The sequence below is a fragment of the Colius striatus genome, chromosome 1, assembly GCF_028858725.1.
Source record: "Colius striatus isolate bColStr4 chromosome 1, bColStr4.1.hap1, whole genome shotgun sequence".
Taxonomy (NCBI): domain Eukaryota; kingdom Metazoa; phylum Chordata; class Aves; order Coliiformes; family Coliidae; genus Colius; species Colius striatus.
The window spans coordinates 52,398,278-52,422,344 of NC_084759.1; the positions used below are offsets into that span (position 1 = coordinate 52,398,278).

The 24,067-nt window shown below is 41.6% G+C and overlaps 1 protein-coding gene across 1 annotated transcript in view; it reads left to right on the forward strand.

The window, feature by feature from the left end:
* The first annotated feature begins 15,271 nt into the window (after nt 1-15,271).
* The window catches only part of HS6ST3 (heparan sulfate 6-O-sulfotransferase 3), a 308,006-nt gene continuing 299,210 nt past the window's right edge, over nt 15,272-24,067 (forward strand). The window contains exons 1-2 of the mRNA XM_062020535.1: nt 15,272-15,442; nt 15,476-15,843. Coding sequence (XP_061876519.1) covers nt 15,272-15,442; nt 15,476-15,843 — 539 coding nt within the window. The remainder of the gene's footprint in view (nt 15,443-15,475; nt 15,844-24,067) is intronic.

Sequence of the window (24,067 nt, forward strand, 5' to 3'; positions counted from 1 at the left end):
CCTGTTAGCTCTTCATTTTGATTTAGAGGGACAAAGAAGTGATGTAAAAATTGATTCCGAAGTAACATGAACCTCTTTTCAACAGCTCACAGAAGCTACTCAGTAGCAACTTTCTGAAAATCAGAAATTATGTTGCTTTGCTTTGCCTACACATGCAGCTGCAGTGACAGTAAATGGCTCTCTTCCAGTGTGCTTTTCATTCCAGCTTTTATTAAAAAGAAACTGAAGCAATGTTTTTGCATTCTAAAATAAACACAGAAGTTACAGCTTATTTAAAAAGACTCATCTCAGAACACTAAAGATTACATTTCTCAGGCCAAATCAGCAAATTCCCTATGCATCTCTGGCCATGTCTGTACTGTGTAGTGGAGAACAGTAAAATGTGGCAGCTCCAGCTGGATACACCAGCTCAGGTTCATAAGCAATGCCACTGTTCTGCTGTACCAACAGGACAGTGTGCTTGTCGTGATTTCTGGATTGTACTGGCTCTTACCATGCCACATCTGGGCAACTAACTACCAATGGATAAAAACAGGGCTTATCTTTAATGTAGGAGGCTTTTCTGAGTCTGACTATGCTAAACCTTAGCTTACTGGATAAAGCTCATCATGTAACATGAGTTGACATTTCTGATGCCAAGTAACAACCCTAGTTGCTAACTGGTGTACTCTCATCATTGTTCTCTTATTTACAGAACCCTGTGAGGTTCTCAAGTGTTGAAACAAGGAACATCTTTCCTTAATTGTAACTTATGACTCTGTCCATGTACATAGTGAAGGTAACACAGGTGATACACCAGTGGTACAAACATTAGCCTAAAATATACAATAAGGCTATTAAATCACCATTGATAATTATTCAAGTAACAGATACATACTTGTATTTTAGACATGGTTTGTCACATGCAAATGTTTGGGAGACTATAACTTCAGTTGATAGAATATTTATGAATACAAAGTACTAAGTTAAGTATTTTAACATTAATTCATAAGCTGATATATGCGATAAAGTCCCTCAGGACAATTCTGGCCACACAGTCCAATGACAGCATCAACAAAGACTTTAATGTGAAGGTACAGGAGCATTGACTGAGAAAATACAACATTTCCTGAAACAGAGGAGTAGAATTTGACTTGCAGACCTATCATTTATGAATCAAAAGATGCTTTTGCTACCTTCAAGGTGGAAAATATAAAGATAAAATACCTGTACAATGAAGTATTTCAGTGATTTTTACTTTTTAGTCAGCTCAATGAGTCAAGTTCTGACTCCTTTCCAGTATGCCTGAGAAAACCTTAGTTGGAAGATTAGCCCGAGTCCTGAATGTACACTCAAACAAGACCTCTTTGATAGAAGTGAGCACTGCAGAATCACAACATAATGTCAAGCCAAGTGCAGTTTTTCTTGGAAGAGAGTCTTCTATCCTTTTAAAACTAGCTCAGAATTGGAGTTGTATTTTCACTTGTGCAGCTTTGTATGTAGACTGCATCATCCATCATCCTCCAGTGAAGGCATACGCCGGGAGCCAGAACTCTTTGATGCAGCAGCTCCTGGCTCAGACTGAATGACAAACTTGGCAGGAGTGAGGAACCACAGCCATGGGAGGAGACATGTGCTCCTACAGAGGTAACTTCTGCAGTAACTCCCTTATCTCAGTTGTATGTGGAGAAGTGTTCAGGCCACAGCAGAAGCCAGGCACCAGAACTGGGCAGCTGGCAGGAGAAACATTGCGTCTCTGGGATGAGTATCCTCCACTTTCCATTGAATGTCTTGCTAGCACACCTCTGGTGCAGGAAAGAAAAATATAATGCACTTCTTATAAGGATGCTTCCCTCTGTGTGATGTTCTAACTTCCAGCCTCTGATTTCTGAAGGTAGTGGCACTTCACATTACACCCCGTCTTTCACGTGGCTGTGACTCTCAACAAAGTTACGAGCAACCTAAGGTAACTTTGAAGCTGGTCCTACTTTATCCACAAGTAGAACAAGCTCGCTCTTCCAACCTAAACCATTCTGTGACACTGAGGTGTGATTTAAGTGTAATTTGTTTTAATTAAAGCTTTGTGTACCTAAAGCGAAACAGAACAAGTCATGCTGCTTTATTGTGTGGACTACAATGGATTTGTTTCCAGTGGAGCAAACTGCAATGCCAAACTCCAATTCTAGAGTTTGCTGTGACCCTTCTCGCTGGTCAATCATTTTGGTAACATTAGTAGCAAACTAATAGATAGGTTTCTTGCCTTTCATGGCTCATTTCAACTCAGTTCCCTAATGTGTAAAAGAATACTTAGGGACGACTCATCTAAAGCTATTAGTTCCAATAATTTATGCTGAATAACTTTAGCGGGAACATAGAAGTATTACTTTTGAATGATACAGATTAATATTTTATGTCCTTTTCAGTTACTCTGAGTATGTAAAATTTTCAATTTTTATGATTTATACACAAAGCTAATTACAATCCATTGTGAAGACAGCTTTAAAAATCAATGTAAAAAATAACAGTTACACATAAATGAAAGAGAAGCAAAAAGTGCAGCCACGAGCTGTTGCACACATAATGAAAATGGATTTATTGCTCAAGTCTTTTATTACCTTCTATTATTAAACCATTAAGAAGGTCCCTTAAGTTTAATCCAAACTGGAAAAGACACGTTCACATATATATGACATTCCAGGCAAATATATACTAAAGGAACTTTGTGAGAATTAAAGCTGCCAGAAGAAAATGAAAAATTATGATTCCCACATCTCTGAAGTCAGCATGATGTATCTGTCAATAAATTATAAATCGTGTACTTTAAGATCAGAGAATGACACAGACTCCCAGAATGGTAGGGGTTGGAAAGGACCTTTAGAGATCATCTAGTCCAACTGCCCTGCAGAAGGAAGTCCACCTAGATCAGGTCACACAGGAACGCATCCAGGTGGCTGCATAGAAGTCAGGAAATACAAGGGGTTTTTTTGCTCTGGAATAAGCACATAAAAATTCAACCCTCAGTTTGTAGTGGCCTGGGACATTTCTTTGGTTCCAGTGGCTCTAAAATCCAAGGAAATAAAGTCCCAGAGAAATAACAGGTCACTGAATGCTTAAGTAACTGCAAACTTGTGGTTTATATCTGTATATGAAGAGATTCGAATATGCATATTTCTGGAGCTTTGCACCTGTGTATTGAAGTGATTGCACATAATTAGCAATGTGATTATCAAATATGTTTTCACATACCGCATATAATTAGACTTACAGAAACACACTACATTTAGAATATTTTAATGTAGATAAACTTTGAGGACAAAAATGAAGTGTTATTAACCAAATGCAAATTGTTTAACCCTTAACACGCTAGCTTCTACTAATGGCATCTCCTGTATCCTGCTGGCAGAGGGATTCTCAGCCCTTCCAGCATACTGCAGTGGTGAGGTAAGAGCTGGTGGGACTTGCTGTGCAGGCTTTTTCACACTCCCTAGTGTTGTGGAAGCAGCGATGTGCACTTCCAGGCTACGGGACACTGAAGACACACAAAGAAAAAGAAGGCCATAGGATTTAATGTTACATGCATGCTACTTTAGCACATGCCTTTTTGAGTATCTTTGTCACTTAAATAAAATGGTCATGCATCTAGACAGATATTTGCCTAACTTCTAGGATTTCACATGTGTGGAGGAATGGTTAAGGGAGAATGGACATGGATCCTGGGGTATAATGTTAGGTCCGATGGGGCAAGGCAGTCTGAGTTCTAGTTATATGAATTTAATGCACAATCAAGACCAGAGTCAGAGCCATGGTTAAAGCAGTTGCTGTCACATAGTCAGCGCAGACAGCAGGCCGCTTTCTGCTCTCTCAAGGTCGGGCTGTTTTCAGCTAACGAGCTAACAGCTCAAGGTGGAAAACAACTTCGGAGAAAAACAAGATGGGAAGATGTGAGGGAGCTTGCTTATCGCAGAAACCGCAAGTAGGATGAACATGAGAATGTGATCTATTAGCTGCTGTTGCTGAGCTAGCTTTGAAGCTGCTGGATATAAGTTAGAGCCTGCTCTCAATAAAGGAGAAGATTTCTGCTATCACTCACATTGAGTAGGACTGATTTCTTCCCACCCAGCTGAGAATCGGACCCTGGGTTGATCGCCGCATGAAGTAGGCTTGGAGCTGGTTGTTCAGGCTTCGAGCCTGGGTTTTTCAGGTTTCGAGCCTGGGTGTTTCAGGCTTTGAGCCTGGGTGTTTCAGACTTAGAGTCTGGTTTCAGACTTAGAGTCTGGTTTCAGGCTTCGAGCCTGGTTTCAGGCTTTGAGCCTGGGTTTTTCAGGCTTCGAGCCTGGTTTCAGGCTTCGAGCCTGGGTTTTTCAGGCTTCGAGCCTGGGTGTTTCAGGCTTCGAGCCTGGGTGTTTCAGACTTAGAGTCTGGTTTCAGGCTTCGAGCCTGGTTTCAGACTTAGAGTCTGGTTTCAGGCTTCGAGCCTGGTTTCAGGCTTTGAGCCTGGGTTTTTCAGGCTTCGAGCCTGGTTTCAGGCTTCGAGCCTGGGTTTTTCAGACTTCGAGTCTGGTTTGCAGACTTCGAGCCTGGGTTTTTTCAGGCCAAGAGCCGAAAACTTTGCGGCACACATGGGTATATATGGTAATCATATACAGAATCTTAGAATCACAGAATCGTTTCAGCTGGAAGAGACCTTTAAGATCATCGAGTCCAACCTTTGTCCTGGCCCTATCAATCACTAGACCATTTCCCTAAATGCAACATCCAGCTGTCTCTTAAACACCTCTAGGGGCAATGACTCCACCACCTCCCTGGGTGGCCTGTTCCAATGCCTGACAACCCTTTCACTAAAGAAATTTCTCCCAATATCCAGCCTGAACCTCCCCTGGTGCCATTTCCTCTTGTTCTATTGCTGGTTACTAGAGAGAACAGACTGACCCCTGCTTTGCTACAACTTCCAGTCAGGTAGTTGTAGAGAGCGATAAGGTCTCCCCTGAGCCTTCTTTTCTCCAGGCTGAACAGCCCCAGATCCCTCAACCCTTCCTCATATGAGACATGCTCCAAATCCTTTACTAGCTTGGTAGCCCACCTCTGGATCCTCTGCAGCACCACAATGTCCTTGTAGAGAAGGGTCCAAAACTGGACACAATATTTGAGGTAGACATATATCTATCACATATATCTATATATAAAACATATATCTAATATCTTAAAACTAAGGGGAAAATTTGTTTATCTATTAGTTTCTCATAAAACTAGGTTTCTGACTTGGGAACCTCGGCTTTATTTCATTTTTGTATTATTCTTTTATCACATCTTCCTAGATTAGATGAAATTAAATCAGAAACATGCTGCCAGTACTGATTATTGAGCTTTGTTAAACTGTCATTCATACTGTAATTCTGATAACCTTCACAATTATCATAAACAGTTTACTCTTAGGCTGGTAGATTTAGACCTGCTGAAAGGATTAAGGTTAAATGATAGGTCTACTCTATGATACTAAAGAATGAAAAGTGAGATCCTGCCTGCTAAAGGCCTCACCAAATTTTTACAAAAGAGGCTTTCTAAGAGTCTTCCTTCCTTAAAAGAAAGTTTAAGCTCCCATTTTCTCCACATTTTTTGCTATAAATTGGAGGCTCTCAAACAGGTCAAATTCTGATATTTTACTCACTGTCAGTGGTCTGCAAGCCACAAGGTGACTACGCCGCTGTGGGCCACCTCTGTATTCTCTTGGCAGTGCATCTCTTACCCTTTTTCAGCTTTCCTTTTGCCACAAAATGTTATGCAATGTTGTTAGTTTGTAGGTACATGCTTCTCCTCACTAAACCACTTCAACTTCAGGTGCTCTTAGAGCCTTTGCTCAAACAAGTTGCTTTGGCCAACCTGTGTTTTGATCTCCTTTTCTGCCAGCCAGAGAATTATACCCTCTTTTTTTTTTTCCAATTCTTAATCTGAACAAACACTCAAGCAATCTTCACGTCAACTTTCCCTCTGAATTTACAGTTTATTCATCTCAAAGCTGTCACGATGTTGAAGAATTTTTCTTTCTGTTCGTATTTCTTACCTAGCCATTGGTCTGTTGCAGACGGGATGCAAGGCCAACAGATTCTTCCCTCGGATGAGGATTAGAGGAAGTATTTGTATCTTGACATTTTCTGCCACAATTTTCAGTTATTGGTTAAAATTCTTGGTTCTCATGGTAATTATAGTTCCTAGTATAATTTTAATCCAAGATAATAAGATACATTTGTGCTGGAAGCAGAAGTCTCAAACCAACACTTCAAACTAAGCATGACTGTCTAACCTGTCACCTGCAGTATTAGTGACTTTTCTGCATTGTGAATTTTGTAGATTGGCCAGATTTGAGGTAATAGGAGTAATTCCATTGCAGCCCCAGCTGTGAAATAACTTACATCCCTTCATAATTAAACCTGAATTCCTCTCAGCATTTCCCAGAGAAACAGAAAAGCTTCAAACTGATGACAGGACTGGTACCTCACTAGTCTTGGTAGGATAATTTAGAAACTAAATATGACCATTTATGCATTTTTTGAATACAGAAAAAGGCAACATTACATATTTGTATGGCTATATCTTAGGGAAGAATCACTGTTTACATGCTTCTAGGTGCTTGCAGAACAGGAGATAAATAAGAAAGAATTAAGAAAAATCCCCAAACAAAAGATGGAGCCCTTCTTAGAAAGGGCTGAATTGTTCTATAAACTCCTGAAGCAGCATATAAGAAAAGTATGGTTCTTGAATTCAAATATCAAAGTACCCAGGCCGGCTTGCTGAAATGAATCCAAGAAAAGTCCAGTAAGAAATAGAGGCAACCCAGAAAGCGATAGCGGTTCTGAACTTGCTGTGATTTTCAGTAGGGAGTTGGAGGTGAGTTATAAAAGAAAGGTTCAGACTTGTGGACAGCTGTGAAAGACAGATAGAGGTGCTAGAATCTGAACCTGATCTACCATTTGCAATGCTTGCCTCCATTTTCTGTATGTTTCCCACAGAGATCAGATGGAGGAGATGAAAGAGTCTGAGATCAAATACTACAGAAACTTTATTTTTTTCATTGTGGAGAGGGAGACTTCTTGGAAGAATTTTTTCTTGTTGCCATTGGGGCTTTTTGATTTTGCTTTTTTACTGTTTTGTTTTGTTCTTTTTTTCACATAACATCCCAAAGACTGAAAAGATGAATGACAAAAAAAAAGAGGGAGTGGAGCCCGAGTGGGTCATCTCTAATATTACTTCAGATTTCTTTCTTAGAAGACATTACAGTTTCTAGACTTCATATAAAGTTGTGATTGCGATTTGGATCAAGATAGACTGTTTCTATCCACAGCACATCTAGAAGTTATCCCTGAAAGAAGAGGCAAGATATGGCCTGAACAACTTTGAAAACCTTAGTAATTTGACTTTTAGATGCAAGCAGAAGTGTTCAAGGTAAACAGATAGTGAGATAAGAGATGTTTGATGCGGGCTTGCAGATTAAGACCACCTGAAAGGAAGTAAAAGGTATTTGTGCCATGTTAATATTGCTGTGATGCGTATCACCAGGTGGCAGTGTTACACAGTCTTGTAGTTCCAATACATTATGAGACGTTTTGGGGTCTTGGGAGGAATGCCGTTAGGGTTATTTGCCAATTTTCATGAGGAATCATGTACCAATTTGAGAAGAAAGGGATCTCTCTCTGCATTGATCTCCCTTATCAGTCAGTTCTTGAGAGGAAGTTGAAATCTAGGAACTTGGGTGTTGCCTTGGACACCTTAATTGTTAAACAAAGAGGTTTATTGCATGCTGTTAGACTGTTCTTTACTAGGAAAAACAAAAGACCGTATGCAAATACAGTAGCCATATCCTTCACAAGATTGACAGTGACTGAGTCTGTAGTACTTCTACTTGTACCTGAATCTGGAAAAATAAATGTAGACGTGGTACAGATGACATGACCTTGGTCTGCAATAAGCCCACGAAAGCTGCTCTATGCAAGAGTTTTCATCGCAATTATTGCAGAATTCAGAAGACTAAGAGCTGGAAGGAATGTCTTTGAGTATGTCTGTGCACAGAGTTGAAATGAGAGAGCAATTTACTGTGTCTGTTCTTCTAAATGCTTTCCTCAGGCTGTCTTCATCTTTCAGGTTACAGTTGTGGAGAGCATACACGAACAACCCTATGTTCAGTTTTTTTTCTCTGCATTTCCTAGTCTTTGCCTTCTTCTGTTGGTGCGAGACCAGCATTTGCTGATAGTTATTTAATATCGTGTCTTTCAGTAACTGGAATATTTGTAACTCCACTTGAAGTATATTCATGCTTACCAACTCTATCTGGCCATATGAATCTGTACACATCTTTTGAATGGCAACAGTAGCCAGAGGCTCTTTGACTACTTTTTAGGTACTGGTCATACCTTGCATCATCCTTGCTACAGTTCTGATTATAGCTGGATACCAGCAAGGCTCACTGATGCTTGTCCCTAGTGTCACTCCCTTCCCTAAGCAATGGACTCCAGTAAGCCCTGTATGTGGCCCTACATGCCAGAGGTTTTCTCTGCTAGCTAACATGATGTATCTCCAGCCCGAGTTTTGTAATGTAATTTGGCTATACTACAATACAAAAGACAAGAGAGAACACAAATTTTTCTTCCTTAATAAATGCAAATGACCAGTGGTGTTGTCTACATTACTAAATTAAACATGTTCAGGAACTTTCCTGGATACTGAAGCTTAATAGCATGGCATAGTCTGACCTGTGCCGAAACTTGGTCACTGAGTGCTGGTTGGAAATTATTTCTTTAATGGTTCGACTCAAAAACTATGTCCAAGAGTTGTCTGAGAGAGTGCTAGCTGGTATATGACCAAACATGGCTAGAACATTTTCTTATTCTTTACTCTGCTAGATGTCCATGTTGCAAAGCCCAGGAATGATCCCTGGTGCAAGAGGAAAAGATAGCCAAGTTTATGTGGTAGAATTTAAACAAACAAAAATTACTAGAATACTGGAATGGATTTAAGGTATTCCAATTGTCCTAAGTCAGTGTCTTAAACAGGTGGTATTATGAATGTTCAAAGCAGAATATAGCTGATCCTTTCTCTTACAAGGAAAACACGCAGCAATGTGTAAGGAATGACTTGTAAAAGGACTGGAACATATGAGACAGTGACTGAAAACATTGCTTCTATATTGTCTGCCCTATGACTCAAGGAAATAAAAGTGGGTCCTAGGTTTAATAAAGTTCTTACATCCATAAAAAGAATGGCAAGCGGGAGGAGATAAAATTAACAAGCCTTATAATGAATTGCAACTTTACAAGAAGATGGACTGAAGACAGTATAATGTGTAATTTTTTTAAACAAGAGTACAGCACTCAATGTGCCACTGAAATAGAAGGTTCAGTAAGTGCACAGACTAAAATTTAATCTGACAAAAAACTAAGGGAGGCTTATACTATAAACCTTGGAACAAATTAATCCCAGAGAGATGACTAAAGTTAGCACGAGTTTATTCATTTAACAATTTTTATCCTTATGACAAGGGAGACACCTGGGACTTGCTGCACAGTGTAAAATTGGCTTATTGGAAATCTCAACTGGCTACAAGTATTGAAACAGCTGAGGTCAAGCACTGATGAAAAATTTAAAGAAACCACTGTGAGGTAGGTGTCACTTTAATTTTACATTAACAGATCCATTAGAAGCTAACCTTGTCAGACAGGTAATTGCTAGATGAAATCACACTTTTGTACCTTTGCTTCATAATATCATTTGCTTACTCACGCATTTTTTACAAACCTTGATGTAGGCAATGATGCTGTTTCACAAGCCCATTGCTTCAGACTAGCAAATATTGTATTGATCTTTAAAATAAACAGTAAGTCAATTTTCATTTTTAGCAACCTGGAAAATCGTAGAATCATGGAATGGTAGGGGTTGGAAGGGACCTTTAGAGATCATCCAGTCCAACCCCCCTGCAGAAGCAGGTTCACCTAGATCAGGTTGCATAGGAGCATGTCCAGGTGGGTCTTGAAGACCTCCAAGGAAGGAGACTCCACAACACCTCTGGGCAGCCTGTGCCAGGGCTCCCTCACCTGAACAGTGAAATAGTTTTTTCTTATGTTTAAGTGGAACTTTTTGTGTTCCAGCTTCATCCCATTACCCCTTGTCCTGTTGCTAGATACCATAGAAACAAGGGATGTCCCAACCTCCTGACACCCACCCTTTAGATATTTATAAATGTTAATAAGATCTCCCCTCAATCTCCTCTTCTCCAGACTAAACAGCCCCAGTTCCCGCAGCCTTTCCTCATATGAAAGATGTTCCAGTCCCCTGATCATCTTGGTGGTCCTGTGCTGGACTTTCTCCAGCACTTCCCTGTCCCTCTTGAGCTGAGGAGCCCAGAACTGGACACAGGACTCCAAATGAGGCCTCACCAGTGCAGAGTAGAGAGGGAGAAGAACCTCCCTCGACCTGCTGGCCACACTCTTCTTGATGCATCCCAGGATGCCATTGGCCTTCTTGGCCACGAGGGCACATTGCTGGCTCATGGTTAGTTTATTATCAACCAGCACTCTCAGGTCTCCCTCTGCAGAGCTGCTCTCCAGCAGGTCAATCCCCAGCCTGTACTGGTGCATGGGGTTGTTTCTCCTGAGTTACAGGACTCTGCACTTGTCCTTGTTGAACCTCATGAGGTTCCTCTCTGCCCAACTCTCAAGCCAGTCAAGATCCTGCTGAATGGCAGCACAGCCTTCTGGGGAATCAGCCAGTCCTCCCAGTTTGGTGTCATCAGCCAACTTGCTGAGGGTACACACTGTCCCCTCATCCAGGTCATCGATGAAGATGTTGAACAAGACTGGCCCCAGAACTGATCCATATGGAACTCCACTGGCCACAGGCCTCCAACTCGATTCTGTGCCATTGATCACCACCCTCTGGGCTCTGTCATTCAGCCAGCTCTCGATCCACCTCACTGCCCACTCATCCAAGCCACACTGCCTGAGCTTTCTGATGAGGATGTTATGGGAGACAGTGTCAAAAGCCTTGCTGAAGTCAAGGTAGATGACATCTGCTGCTCTCCCCTCATCTAGCCAGCCGGTTATGCACTCATAGAAGGATATCAGGTTGGTCAAACAGGATTTCCCCTTGGTGAAGCCATGTTGACTCCCCTTGATAACCATCTTCATGTGTTGTTAACTTGGAATGTGCTGTCACCTTGGAATTGGCAAAAAAAAGAGGCATACTGTGTTGGAATTTTAAAACAATTTTGCGTGCACGTTGTCACATGTCAATACGCCTCTGGTAGCCAGCACGTACATTTTAACATGTGAAGGTATTCCGCCTGAAATTGTTACGAGGAATAGGTCACTTCAGGATTATTCTATTTGAATGCTCGGTGAACTGTCAGTTACATGCTGACAGCATAGGATCTTGGACAATTATTATATTAGAAATAAAAGAATTCTAAGTTTGATTTTGAAATCAGGGGACTGGAACATCTTTCATATGAGGAAAGGCTGTGGGAACTGGGGTTGTTTAGTCTGGAGAAGAGGAGACTGAGGGGTGATCTTATTAACATTTATAAATATCTAAAGGTTGGATATCAGGAGGTTGGGGCATCCCTTTTTTCTACAGTAGCTAGCAACAGGACAAGGGTTAATGGGATGAAGCTGGAACACAAAAAGTTCCACTTAAATACAAGAGAAAACTATTTCACTGTTCAGCTGAGGGAGCCCTGGCACAGGCTGCCCAGAGGTGTTGTGGAGTCTCCTTCCTTGGAGGTCTTCAAGACCCACCTGGACATGTTCCTATGTGACCTGATCTAGGTGAACCTGCTTCTGCAGGGGGTTGGACTGGATGATCTCTAAAGGTCCCTTCCAACCCCTACCATTCTATGATTCTATGAAATGCACAGATATATCTGTTTTATAAGAATATCTCAAAATTCGCTTGTAATCATCTTTGTATTTTTCTTGTAGTTAAAACCCTCACTGGAAATATACAGATGAGTTATATTTGAAAGGGAAAATGTTGGGATTGAACAGTGTTTGCAATTTTTAGGCCTTCATTTTGAACTCAGTCCCATTCACCTTAAATCAATGGAAACACAACTATGTTCAAAATGACCTGTATCATTACATAATTGACACTAATGAGTTATAGCCATTGACTTCTAAAGAAATGAACTGATTTTATTAAAAGCTTAATCCCACAGGGCCTTGCATAGTAATGTGGACCTCTATAAAGAGAATATAAAACGCTACCAAATGAAAATGCTATATTCTCTGTGTAGGCATATTTAGCCTCTGCTGAGTATTATGAGATTCAGGTTCACTCTGGAGCCCCCAGCTGCTATTCAAACTAAGGCCACGTATAACTTGGGGTGTAATTGCACTCCCTGTATGCAATTGGGAGGAACTGGGTTGGTGGTTGGATGTGCCGTGGGTTGTGACACTACATAATGTCAAGCATACTCCACAAACTGTTATTAAGAATATTAAAATTCATAAGTAAAAGCTTGTCTTTGAAAGCTGCATAAACATATTGATTCACGTGGGTCTTCAAGTACTTTTTTCTAGTTTCAAAAAAATGGGAGCTTTTTAAAAGTGAAGGTTTTCATCTAAACATCACTATAAATATTTAACTTCTCATATATGTCCTTTCTGTCCAGTAAAATTTTTTGCCAGTATTTAGAAACCAGTGCTATCTTAAGTAAGTTTAAATAATTAAGAATTTATTTAATTTAACTGAAATTCACAATTCCTCTGTTGAGCAAATTTAACTTTGATCTTTTCACGGAGATGAAGGTATGTTGTCAACAATCTGGTATGTAATGATAAAATTTAAAATTATAATAGCATTTCTTACTTAAAGCATTATGAGACATACTTCAGTCTAAATCTTTTAGCAGTGCTTTCATTTCAAATACAAATGTACCCACACAAGCCTTAGTAGTGCTATTCTGTTGCTGAAACAAGGCTATATTTAATGTTGTTGCTTTTTTCTTTTTCCTTTTTTTAATGGTTGCTTGTTAGATAATGAATAGGTTTGAGGTGAAAACAAAACACTTCCGTGTCTTACAGGTATAAATATTTATGTTTATCTGAAATAGGCTTCCTGTCACCTAGTAAAAGCGAGAGGCTAAAAGGCAACCTCTTTAAGTCCACACTTGGGAGGCACAGTCAGTCTGAAAGCAGGTGAGCACGGTGGTGGGCAAAGCATAGAAGAGAGTCAGGTCTTCCTAGAGAGAAGATGGATGCTCTGCTTCTCTTGCTGGCAAAGATTTTCCAAGACCAAAATGCTGTTTTCCACTTTGATAAGAGTGAGTGGGTTCATACCTCTTGTCATTACAGGAAGAAGACTGAATGGGTTTGTTTGACACTAGACTCCACATTTTCTTCTGTCAGAGGATGGAGAGATCTGGCTTCCAGTACTGTGGTTCATGGCTGTACAAGGGTGAATTTCACCAGGTAACCCATGGTATTCTCTTTACAAAATTACACTGATACCTTTGATGCCTTGTGAAAACCCAAGAATCTGCTTCTCTCAGACTTTTACCAGTGTAATACCTTAACAATGTTGTGGGACCCTGGAAATGTGTGTATGTGTGTGGTCTGTTCATGTGTTTGAAACTGAGTGGTGTATGCCATTGTTCCTGTCATAGCAATGTTTGGAAGCAGCCTACATTTCAAGTTTTAACCCCTTTTGTTTATACTATTGTCTGGTAATGTCTATGATTTCAGGCAAGCTTTAATGGGAGCTGAATCTCTCTTCCCATGGTCTAAATACTCTCTTTCTATGTAAAAATCTCCAGCTTAAAATATATTGGTCTAAATATTTATTTTAAAGTTTTGGAGTTAAATGGTCCCATTGGAAATCACCACTCTTCCATTTATCAGCTTTCCTGCCATGAAGTTACCTTAAGAGTTGTGCAAGAAAGTTGGTTTAGCACTGTCAGGTATCTAATTAATCCCTCAGTAAATAAAGGCATTTTGTAATTAAATAACTGAGATGTGCAATCAGTTCTAACGTGAAACGCTTTGCATATTAATGTATTATAATCCAAGAGCTGTATGGGGCTTCTGTTTGGATATGAAGTGTTCCTAACAGACTTTTGAAACTATGGAGAACTCATTGCAGACAAAACAGTGTTTTCTTGGTCAAAATTCAGCTAAATGCCGACCTTTAAGCTAAAGATATGAATGTCTATTAAATAATAATTTTGAATAGGCAAATCAACACATTTTCAGGCTGAGGACTGTTGTAAATATGTGAAGGGGTTTGAAAAGTCAACTTTTGTAATTTGTTATAGTAGCTGCCGTGGAGTCGGCGTCACTGCCTTGAGGAGGTAAAGTTTTCCACAAAGTCAGTGGGACTCCGTGCTTTGATGACAGCAAGAACCAGCCACACTGCAGATCATTAAAGCTACAACTATGTAATCTGTGCAGTCACCAGCGTTTGCCGGTCTAGGAGCACTGGAGTTATCAAAATGGGCTTGAAAGCATAAACGGTGCGAGACACAGACCCACCGCCCAACCCCCCAAAAGCACAAATAACGGGATGTGAAGGAGTTTAAGAGAGAATAAACGGCGCTTTCTCCGCGCCGCCCATCCCACGGGAACGCGAGAGAGCTCACGGCGCTCGCCGCCGGCGGCCGCAGGACCCCGCGCACCTGGTGGAGCTCCCGGTCAAATCTCATTGGCTGCCTTCCGCTCCGCCTCCGGTGCCTCATTGGCTGCTTCCGCCTCTCCCCCACCCGCGCGCCATCGCTCTCTGTCCGATACCTGGAGAGGAGCGAGGAGCATTCTCACCACCCCGCTTTACTCGCTGCCCGCCTTCATTGGCGACAGAGCCGGCGTGCTAGGCCCGCCCATTGGCTGCTCAGGCGGCCGGCTTCGTCCCGATTGGCTGGCGGCCGGGAGCCGAGCGGTGTGTTTTGGGCTGGAGAGTTGCCGGCGGAGCGGATTTGGGAGCTGTCGGTGCCGCCGCAGCTGCCTGGCAGCGCGTGCCGGGGAGGGGTGCGAGGCGCTCCCGCCGCGGCGCCTCCCGCTCGGCGCGGCGGCGGCTCCTTTTCGCCTCAGCCGTGGGGAGCGGGAGCGAGAGCGACTGCGGGCTCGGGCTGGCCGCCTCTGGAGCGCGGCGCGCTGGGCTGAGCCGAGAGGAGCGGAACGAGCCGCGGCCGCCGGCGAGGACCATGACGTCGGGAAGGGAGCCGGGCGCCCCTTGGCTGCGGGATTCGAACGGGGCAGCAGCCCCGGTAGCGCCTGGCAGCGCCTAAGCTCGCGCTGCGCTGACCCCGCGCATCACCATGGACGAGCGCTTCAACAGGTGGCTGCTGCCGCCGCTGCTGGCGTTGCTCTTCTTGCTCATCGTTTACCAGTACGTGTCGCCCGCCTGCCCCGGCGCCGCCTGTCCCCGCCGCCCGCCGGCCTCCGCCGCCCGCCGCGGGGGGGGCCCGGCGGAGCGGGAGGAGGAGGAGGCGGCGGCAGCAGCGGGCGCCGCCGAGGAGGAGGAGGCGGCGGAGGCGGCGCTGCCGCGGCTAGTGGCCAAGTTCCCGTTCGCGCGGGGGGAGCTGTGTCGGCGGGTACGGTTCGACATGCGGGGCCGCGACGTGATCGTCTTCCTTCACATCCAGAAGACGGGCGGTACCACCTTCGGCCGGCACTTGGTGCGCAACATCCACCTGGAACAACCCTGCTACTGCCGGGCCGGGCAAAAGAAGTGCGCGTGTCACCGCCCGGGCGGCGACAAGGATACCTGGCTCTTCTCCCGCTTTTCCACCGGCTGGAGCTGCGGCTTACACGCCGACTGGACCGAGCTCACCAGCTGCGTGCCCGCCGCGATGGAGCGCCGGGGCTGCGCCGGCAACCGCACCGTCAGGTCAGTACCGGCCTCGCGGCTGGGGGGAGGCGGCTGCCCGCCGCCACAGGGGGACGTGAGGGTGGCGGGGAAGTCCCCCGGGGCGGCCCACGCGCGGTCGAAGGTTTCTCGGTGGGTCTCCACGTACCCGAGTCCCGCTCTCGGGCAGTTTGGCAAGAACTGTCTGTCAGCAGCCGCCGTCTTTAAGAAGCGAACAGTGGGCTGGGAAAAAGAATAACAAAAAAACCCTAAAAAGGCTTATCTCTCAGAAGAGATGCCAGTTGAGACCGTTCTCCTCCCTGTTTGTTACCTGTAATGCATTTGCTTTGCCTCAAATTTATGTTGATTCCGTGTAGCGCGTGTGCAGCTGCCGTTTTGGACAGGTTACAACTGAAGTAACTCGGTTTTGTACAAGTTTCTGTTATCGATGTCTTCCTTTGAAACTTGCTTTTAACGAAACACTATGTTCTTCACGAGAAGAGTGCCTCTGCAGAATTTAACGGGTCGCTGCAGCTGACGAATGGTGTAACTAGTGGAGTTTGGAGTATCCAGAAGCCCTTAAACTCTTCCCCCCCCCCCCCCGCCCCGTGTTTCTTGTCGGCAAATTGGTTCTCTGCTTCCCTTTGTGCACTAATCGCTCACTGTATATGCGAGCTGAAACCCGGGAGCGGATACGCACCGGGCTGTGTGCAGTGAGCGCACTACAAGCAGAAATCACGTTGTTAGTGTCCTTTTGATGGTCTGGTGACAGTGGAAAACTTCTCGAGTGCCTATTGTCTCTCTGCACGTTGTTTTGTATTGCACTTTTGTTGGGTCTTGGAAAAGGTCTCATCTGGTTTTTAAAATGAAAAAATTCTCAAATGGGTGATCTGTCCCAGTAGGAGATAGCTCGAGACAATTCAGTAAGTTTTGGGTTTTGTTCAGATTTATTTACCCTTAAGTCGATTTTAAGGGTAATAATAGATTTTGTCTTTATTTGTATGATAGATAGTGAATGTGTGTGCTGAGAAATTATGAGCTGCATTAATCTCTTAAACCTTTGCACTGTAATGCTTGTAACCTCAACATCTGTAAAATATTTAGGAAAAATACATTCTTTTTTGAACCTATATATTTTTCCAGATAACTTCATTTTCTTTTATTTTGCTATCCATCTTAATTTTATGAGTCTGCAAACTTTACATTTTCAGTAGGACCACTCACATTATGTGTTGTGTCTTATCTAAAAGCATGCACAGTCTGCGACAATCATGGACTCATTTTCCCAGGGCCTCAGCAAGACAATAGAGTTGGTCATTGCTGTTGAACAATTTGAAGATGATTTGATGTGAGCATCTAAGGCCCTCCTGTTCTGCAAAGTTAATAACATTTGGCATGATTCTAGTCAGGATAATTTGACTTTGAGGGTTGTGGACTTGGGACTGTAGTTGCAGGATACTCCTAAGGTAATTCATTTTGCATCTGTGACAGCTGAGATCAAGATTAAGTGTATATCTGCTAAGGGAAGAGAAATTCTGTAAATATCTTCAAGGACAAAATAACTTGGTGGTAACTGTACATCTTTAAGATAAAATCAGTAAACTTGTAACGTAAACCAGGGAGGGAAGGAGGAAGAGTATCTGAAAAGAAGTAATCTATGACTGAAGTCCTCTTTTCCTCTCTCTGAAGAACATTAGTAGGAAAATAACTGAGTGATAAATTGAATTGTGAAGATTACAAATGAGAAGTAAAATTGGAGTAGTGGCTTCAGTTCTAGATAAAAATATAGTTTTTACTAGGTAAATTTAAAACTTTGCATTGATTTACTAAGCAGGTCATGGTGGTTATTTGATGAATAACTAGTAATTATTTTAATTGAAGACAGACATCTAGTGACATTTCACCATTAGAGCTAAGGAGGGTTTTCTTAAGTTTTTTTTTTTTGTTTGGCTTGTGAATGATATAGTTAGTGTGACATCTTGATTCTTTGGCATGTAAGTGAGGAAAGTGCTGTGAATAATTATTTATTGGGTTGCTCTAATACTTGTTCCTACTTGTGTTTGTATCCTGTGCTGGGCAGATAGCTTTTCATTTTTCCCTTTGTTTTCACTTCGTAATCATGTAGCTTGACTTCAGTTTCTCAGGGAGCTGTAAAATGAATCAGATAACCCAGAAGAAGGGATTGTCTGTGCTGTAAATGTCTTTGCTCCTGGTAAAGTTGGAATCAAGCCTAAAATATTTTGCTGGAGGACTGTACTATTAGAGACATGCATCTAAGTCTTTTTTTAAAAGTGTCTGAATGGAGAATGAGGAGACAGAATGCCTAAAATAGGCAAGAAACTAGCATATAACGTAAAGCATACTGATTAAAGTCATCCTTTAAAGGTTCTGAATGTATTTGAGGCATTGGATTTCCTCGAGTAATAGCTTTCTCTTCTGCCTTCCAGTTATGGAATCAGAAAATTAGGCTAAATTTGTTAAATATCTGACAGTGAATTTTCTTGGTGTCTAGGAGGGCAGCAGGACAAACCGTATTATGAATTGATGCCAAGGTGTTTGGTCTGTTGTACTATATATTTGATGAAGAGAGCATGATGTCAAGTGTATTTTGGATTTGTTTCTTTCTTCTGTTGGCAGGATGGTAATAAAATCTACTCTTTTACATCTCCATTTGTGTAGCATGTCTTTTTTCCATTGAGGGAAGAAAGAATTTGGAGTGTTTTATTTTCTGAAAATTTACTACTTAGGGCTGGTAATAGTAAATAGTAAGTAAAAATTAAGCAAGTGGTTCTTGGAATTAGTTTTACTCACAACAAAATTGCAAAGAGGTAGATGAAGCCCTACCTGTTAATACAGGTCTGAAGAAGCTAGGGGGGCTAGATGGTAAGGAAAGGAGGGAGTGGATGGTGGTCCTAAGGGTCTTAGAAGGAATGTGAAGCAATACCCAGGGTGAGGTAAAGTATTTGTCATTCATTGGGCTGTATATTTAAAGATATTTTCCTTGTGAAATCTCATCAGGGTTCTGAAGAGACTTTTTCTCAGCTTTTCCTGTGTCTAATATTGGTGTTTTCAAGTCTCAGGTCCTGAGAAGGAGCACAGGGCAGAACTTGCTCATGTGCCCCGGTAATTTGAACTTTTTAAAGCCTGAGCACCAGATCTAAGTTTGATGTCATTGGGCATTTACCATTATGTGATTTAATGGCATAAAGTATCCTCTGCCCTTGCAGAAATCATTTCCCACAGCATCCTCACAGCAAAACTCAAAGTGTGGGCTGGATGACCACAGAATCACAGGATCTTAAGGGTTGGAAGGGACCTTGAAAGATGATCTAGTCCAACTCCCCTGCCAGAGCAGGACCACCTTGAGTAGGTGGATTGTTAACTGATTGAAGGAAAAAAGGCAGGGAGTTGTGATCAATAGGATAGGGTCTAGTTGAAGGCCTGTATCTAGTGGACTCCCTCAGCAGCTGGTGCTGTGTGATCTACTCTAGGTGGTGCTGCTCTTTCAGGGGAATTGAACTAGATGATCTATCGAGGTCCATTCCAACCCGTAAGATTCTGTGATTTGCATTACCCTCTCTCACAGTCATTGACGTTGATGATGCCCAACGGTGGCTTTCCTTCAGAGGTGCCAAAGAAAGAGAAATGTTGTTAGGTGTTTAAACTGAGATGCCAGGGAAGAGTTTGTTTCAAGCCTCGGTGAGTGATGTTTGGCTGCTTCTATAGACAGTGGGGAAAAATGGTATAATACAGGTAGTCCTTTGGAGGGTGTAAAACGTGTCTGAGACCTATTGAGTTGCCTTCTGGAGAGGCTTCTTTCTTTGATTACAAGTGAAGGCTGGAATGGATCATTGGGGCTTAATGCCTAAAACTCCATGAGAAGAATTCCGTGTCTAATGTTGCAGAGACATTGTCCAAACTGGTTATCTCCCTCTGTTAGGTTGCCAGGTAAAACTTGGTGTGTGAGGTAGGGCTTGCTTTGCCTCTCTGCAGTATGTATGAGGGATTGAGAGGGGGCCTTAGAAGTCCCAAGGGAACATTTTCCTCTTGCTGATGTGCCTGCAATATTATTAATTATTATTATTTATTTCATGTTTGATTAAACTCATAAGCTTTTAGACTACATACTTGATAGAATGTGGCACTGAAAGTGTTGTCTAATTTTCTTACATGAAACAGTGAAATCAGTCTAATTCTGTAAGCCCCATGAGCTTTATTATCAGTGCAGTTTAGCCTTAGAAACTATTGATTTTTGCTAATTTGCTGCCATTACACTCTCCATTTCCTCATCTCTGTTTAACTTACTGTTTGCTCTTTTTTTAATGTAAATATAAATCAGCAGTAAACCCATGAGTCATGGAATTGGGAGACCTGAATAGAAGCTATTAGTAGGATTCCTTTTTCTTATGCAGTCTTCTATGTTTTGGATGTTTTTAAAGCTCTGTCAGTAATGAAATGTAAGATGGTCTCTGTTTGTTGCAGCCAGTGTAAGTATGATCATCATAAAAATGTAAGAGTATTAATTGAAAATTAAGACTGTGCTGAAGGTAGTGGGGAGGAGAGAATAACAAGTCACAAATGTTTAAACTGAAAATAGCACAAATCCTCTCTCTACCGTATCTTGGTTTGTTCTACTGAAATAAATGTTAGAGCCAGTAAGCTCCATATAGATTTTCTTTTTAAAAATAAATATAAGGAAAAACAAGGGTGAAACAGTTTCCTGGGGTCCAACTACTGACAATGTGGGGTTGTTTTTTTGTTCCTTAACTGTCTCCGATGTTGGATGCTTTCAGAGAACCTTGGTAACCTGCTGAAGGGTTTCCCTGGTCTTAGTACTGGGCAGTGGTTTTGTCTCCCCCCACTGGTTAGTGTGAATCTTACTACATTTTTAAACCCATTGCGTCTTCTGTCTTTCAAAAAACTCAAACCAAACTGATTCCTTTGTCTCTGCATTAGCCTATTGGGTACTTTGTTTCTTAGTGTCTTTCAATCTTCCCTTCTTCAAGGGTAACCAAATCCAGCTCATTCTGTATTTGTTGTAGGTCATTCTTACTTTTTTTTTTCCTTTGGATTTCTCAGTTGTTTTCTTGAAATGTGATGTCAAAGGTACAGCATTTCATGGTACAGAGTGGAACAAAAAAGGTTACTTTGCTTATTTTGAAAGTTATGCTTCAGTGATGTTTGCCTATTTTGCAGTTACCTGACATTGACTGTTCAGCTTGGCATTTAGACACTGTTCACGTTCTTAAAGACTACTACTTACTTTTCCCATTGTCTCTTTAGAACAGTTTTGTGTTCATCCCCACTGGATTTTGTTCCTCTTTTGTCAGTTTCTTTAATTTGTAAAATTGATTTAAATTTTAATTATGTCCTTACTAGCTTCTCATCATTGGCTTAATAAATGTGTTTTGTATTCAGCATCCATGTTTCTGATATGAACACTGAATAGAAATCCCTTTGTAATAGCCCTTTTGTTTGATATAGCTCTCAGAATCCAATTTTTTTTGGTGTTTCTTTTTTTCCTGGCTTATGGCACTAATTGGAAATATTGTCTAAAGTTGTACTACTCAATTTTTTTTTTTTTCCCAGAAGCATTACCTTTCTGGCTGCTTTGATCCAGCTTGATTGAGATAGTAATGCTGTCTGCTGATCTTCTTTGGAATGTGTTTAAAGGTAACTTGTCTTAGAACTGAGGCACCAACTCTCCATTACTTTTTTTGCATTGTACTTGTCTCCTGTGCAATTTTCCCTGCCGCAGAGCAGCAGAGGAATGATTGATGAGGACTGAACTTTTCTTCATCAGGGTTGTTGCAGCTCTGGAAAACTTTTGACCCAAAGGTAAGTTTTGTCTTCAGGCTTTTGAAGCTGCTGCAATAAGCCTCAGCACTTTGCCTACAAAAATGACTAGAACTCTTGTGTACTGTTAATTGCTACTATTGATAGAACAGTTGTCAGCAATAATTCAATCGGCAATTGATTGCTCTTATTCACCCTTCATTGTGATTTACAGATGAACGTGAAACTTAGCCAGTTTTGAGACAGGGAGGTGAATGTATGAAAATAATCACCTAAGCAGCAGTTCTTCTAGCTGTCTGGAAGAGAACATATATTCTCTAGAAGAGAAGATTTACCCAAGTAAACTTGCTTACTGCTGTCCTGCAGACCTTGGTGCTTCCTTTTAAATGTAGCTTATTTTGTCACGTAGGGGTAGATTTTTGGCTGCTTCTGTTATTTAATTCTGGAAAATAAGCTGTCTAATAAGATTTTCTTTAAAACGAAGAAGCTATTTGCTTCTTTGTGTGGGAGCCAGGCAGAGAATCCCCAGGGGAGGAAAGACAATGGATATGTCAGTAGCATCCCCTAGGGCTTCACAGTATTACAAGACATAGCAGCAGTTGTAACTCTCTTGTGTTATTAAGATGCTTTTTAATTTCTGGTAACTAATTTAGAGTAATTTCCAATCCTCTTGAATAGGATATTGCTTAAACTCTTAAGTAGCTTTGAAGTATGCATTGGTTTGAGGTGGAATAGGAAAAGTTACTGTGTGAATGAGAAATTGCTGTGTAATGCCATTGTGCTGATGGAGATTAAATTTGTAGACCTAGCCAATTGCAAATATACGGATAAAACTGTGAGCTTACTCTTGTGTTTTGTTTGAGAAATCTTTGTGGAGGAAAAAAAAATCTCTGCCAGCTCAGCTCTGGTGATCACAAAGAAGCTCAATGGGAAGTGTAGAGAGCAAATTGAGCTGAAGGATTTCTCCCTTCAGGTGCATTAGAGGGTGACACATGAAAACTGCCAAGTCAGCAACAGTGAAGTATTTCCTCCCAGAGTTTGGTACAGCCATGGTAGTGATTTGAGTTAATAACATAAAGGTTCTTGCTCCTCATTGTGCAGAACGAGAACAAATGAAAGCAAGGAGAAACCTGTATTATTTAATGTATTTAGTATTACATTCAACTTAATGCCTGTTCTCTGAATGTATTTATAACCCAGACTTCAAGTGCTAAACTACACTGGATATCTTATGTTCCCAGTTGCCTTCAAAGGTAACTTTAAGTCCTTTCAAAGTTCTGTTACTGCTGAGGTTTGTATAAAATGAGTTTCAGAAAAATTAGGAGTGTTGCATTAGTACATCTATATGTCAGTTTTGAAGGTGTATTAGTGGAGGTCGAAGTGTTGGCTCTGAGTGTGTGTGAACTGATAGAGATAGCAAACTGATAGTAGTGGATAAACTTGGAATAATGTTGACTTGGGGGAAGAGATGACCAAATTCAACTTGAATTTCCAAAGCCAAAAGAGCAAAGGGCCAATGAAACAGACCATGATATCCGTAATTGAGTTGACATTATACTCCTCAGTTCTGTGATGAAGCATGGTGTTGATGAGAAGGCTGGCCACATGGTTCCTGGTGCTGGAAGGAAATGACCTCTTGAAGATGTTAAAAGTATGTGGAGGAGCTGACCTCTTTAGGACAAGTTACTTTCTGCAAATAAGTAAACTTGAAAATAAGTTGGGTTAAAGAAGGAGACATACTTCACAAAACACTAAATAAAAATATTACATTTTTTTTCTCATCTTAGGTCTAATAATGTCAATAGAAAGAGCTTGATGACTTACAGGTTTCTGCTCTTAAGACTTGGACACATTATGCTTTTAAATGACAATTCAGAGGTAGTAATGTAAAAAAAAGAAGGGTTTTTTTTTAATTAACCAAGTGGCCTGTTTCTAACTTGGGTTTGTTTTTTTTATTTTTTGAGATAGCAGTTGTTTAAGTAGCAAATATGTTTGTATCTCAGTGTTTATGTATTTTCACACTTGAAAGTAGCTACTTGCAATCTTTGGCTGCATTGCAGTGTCTCTTTTCATACAGGCAATGGCTGAGAATCTGGGGGTGGGTGGAATAGCAACTGATGATGTTTGCCTGAGGAACCTCTCAGAGTGAAGAGGGGAGAGGGGGAAAGAAAAGCAGCGTAGGAATAAGCTGTGAGCCCAAAGTGAGAGTGAAGCCTGGAAGACAGCAAAAGATGAAGCAACAGTCTTGTGAGGTGAGGGAAGGATCAAAATGAACACAATTTGAAAGTTCATTGTTTTTCCAAGTAAAACTTGGTTTGGGATTTAAAGCTCTCTATTTGTTTTTGTTTTAGTTTTTTTATACTTTCTGGGAGAGAAAGATGTGTGTGTAATGAGAAACTTCAAGTACTAAGTAGTTTGAGCTCCTGCCCTATATAGGTCTTTTCTCCTTTTTTTGGCATAGGTTTCACAA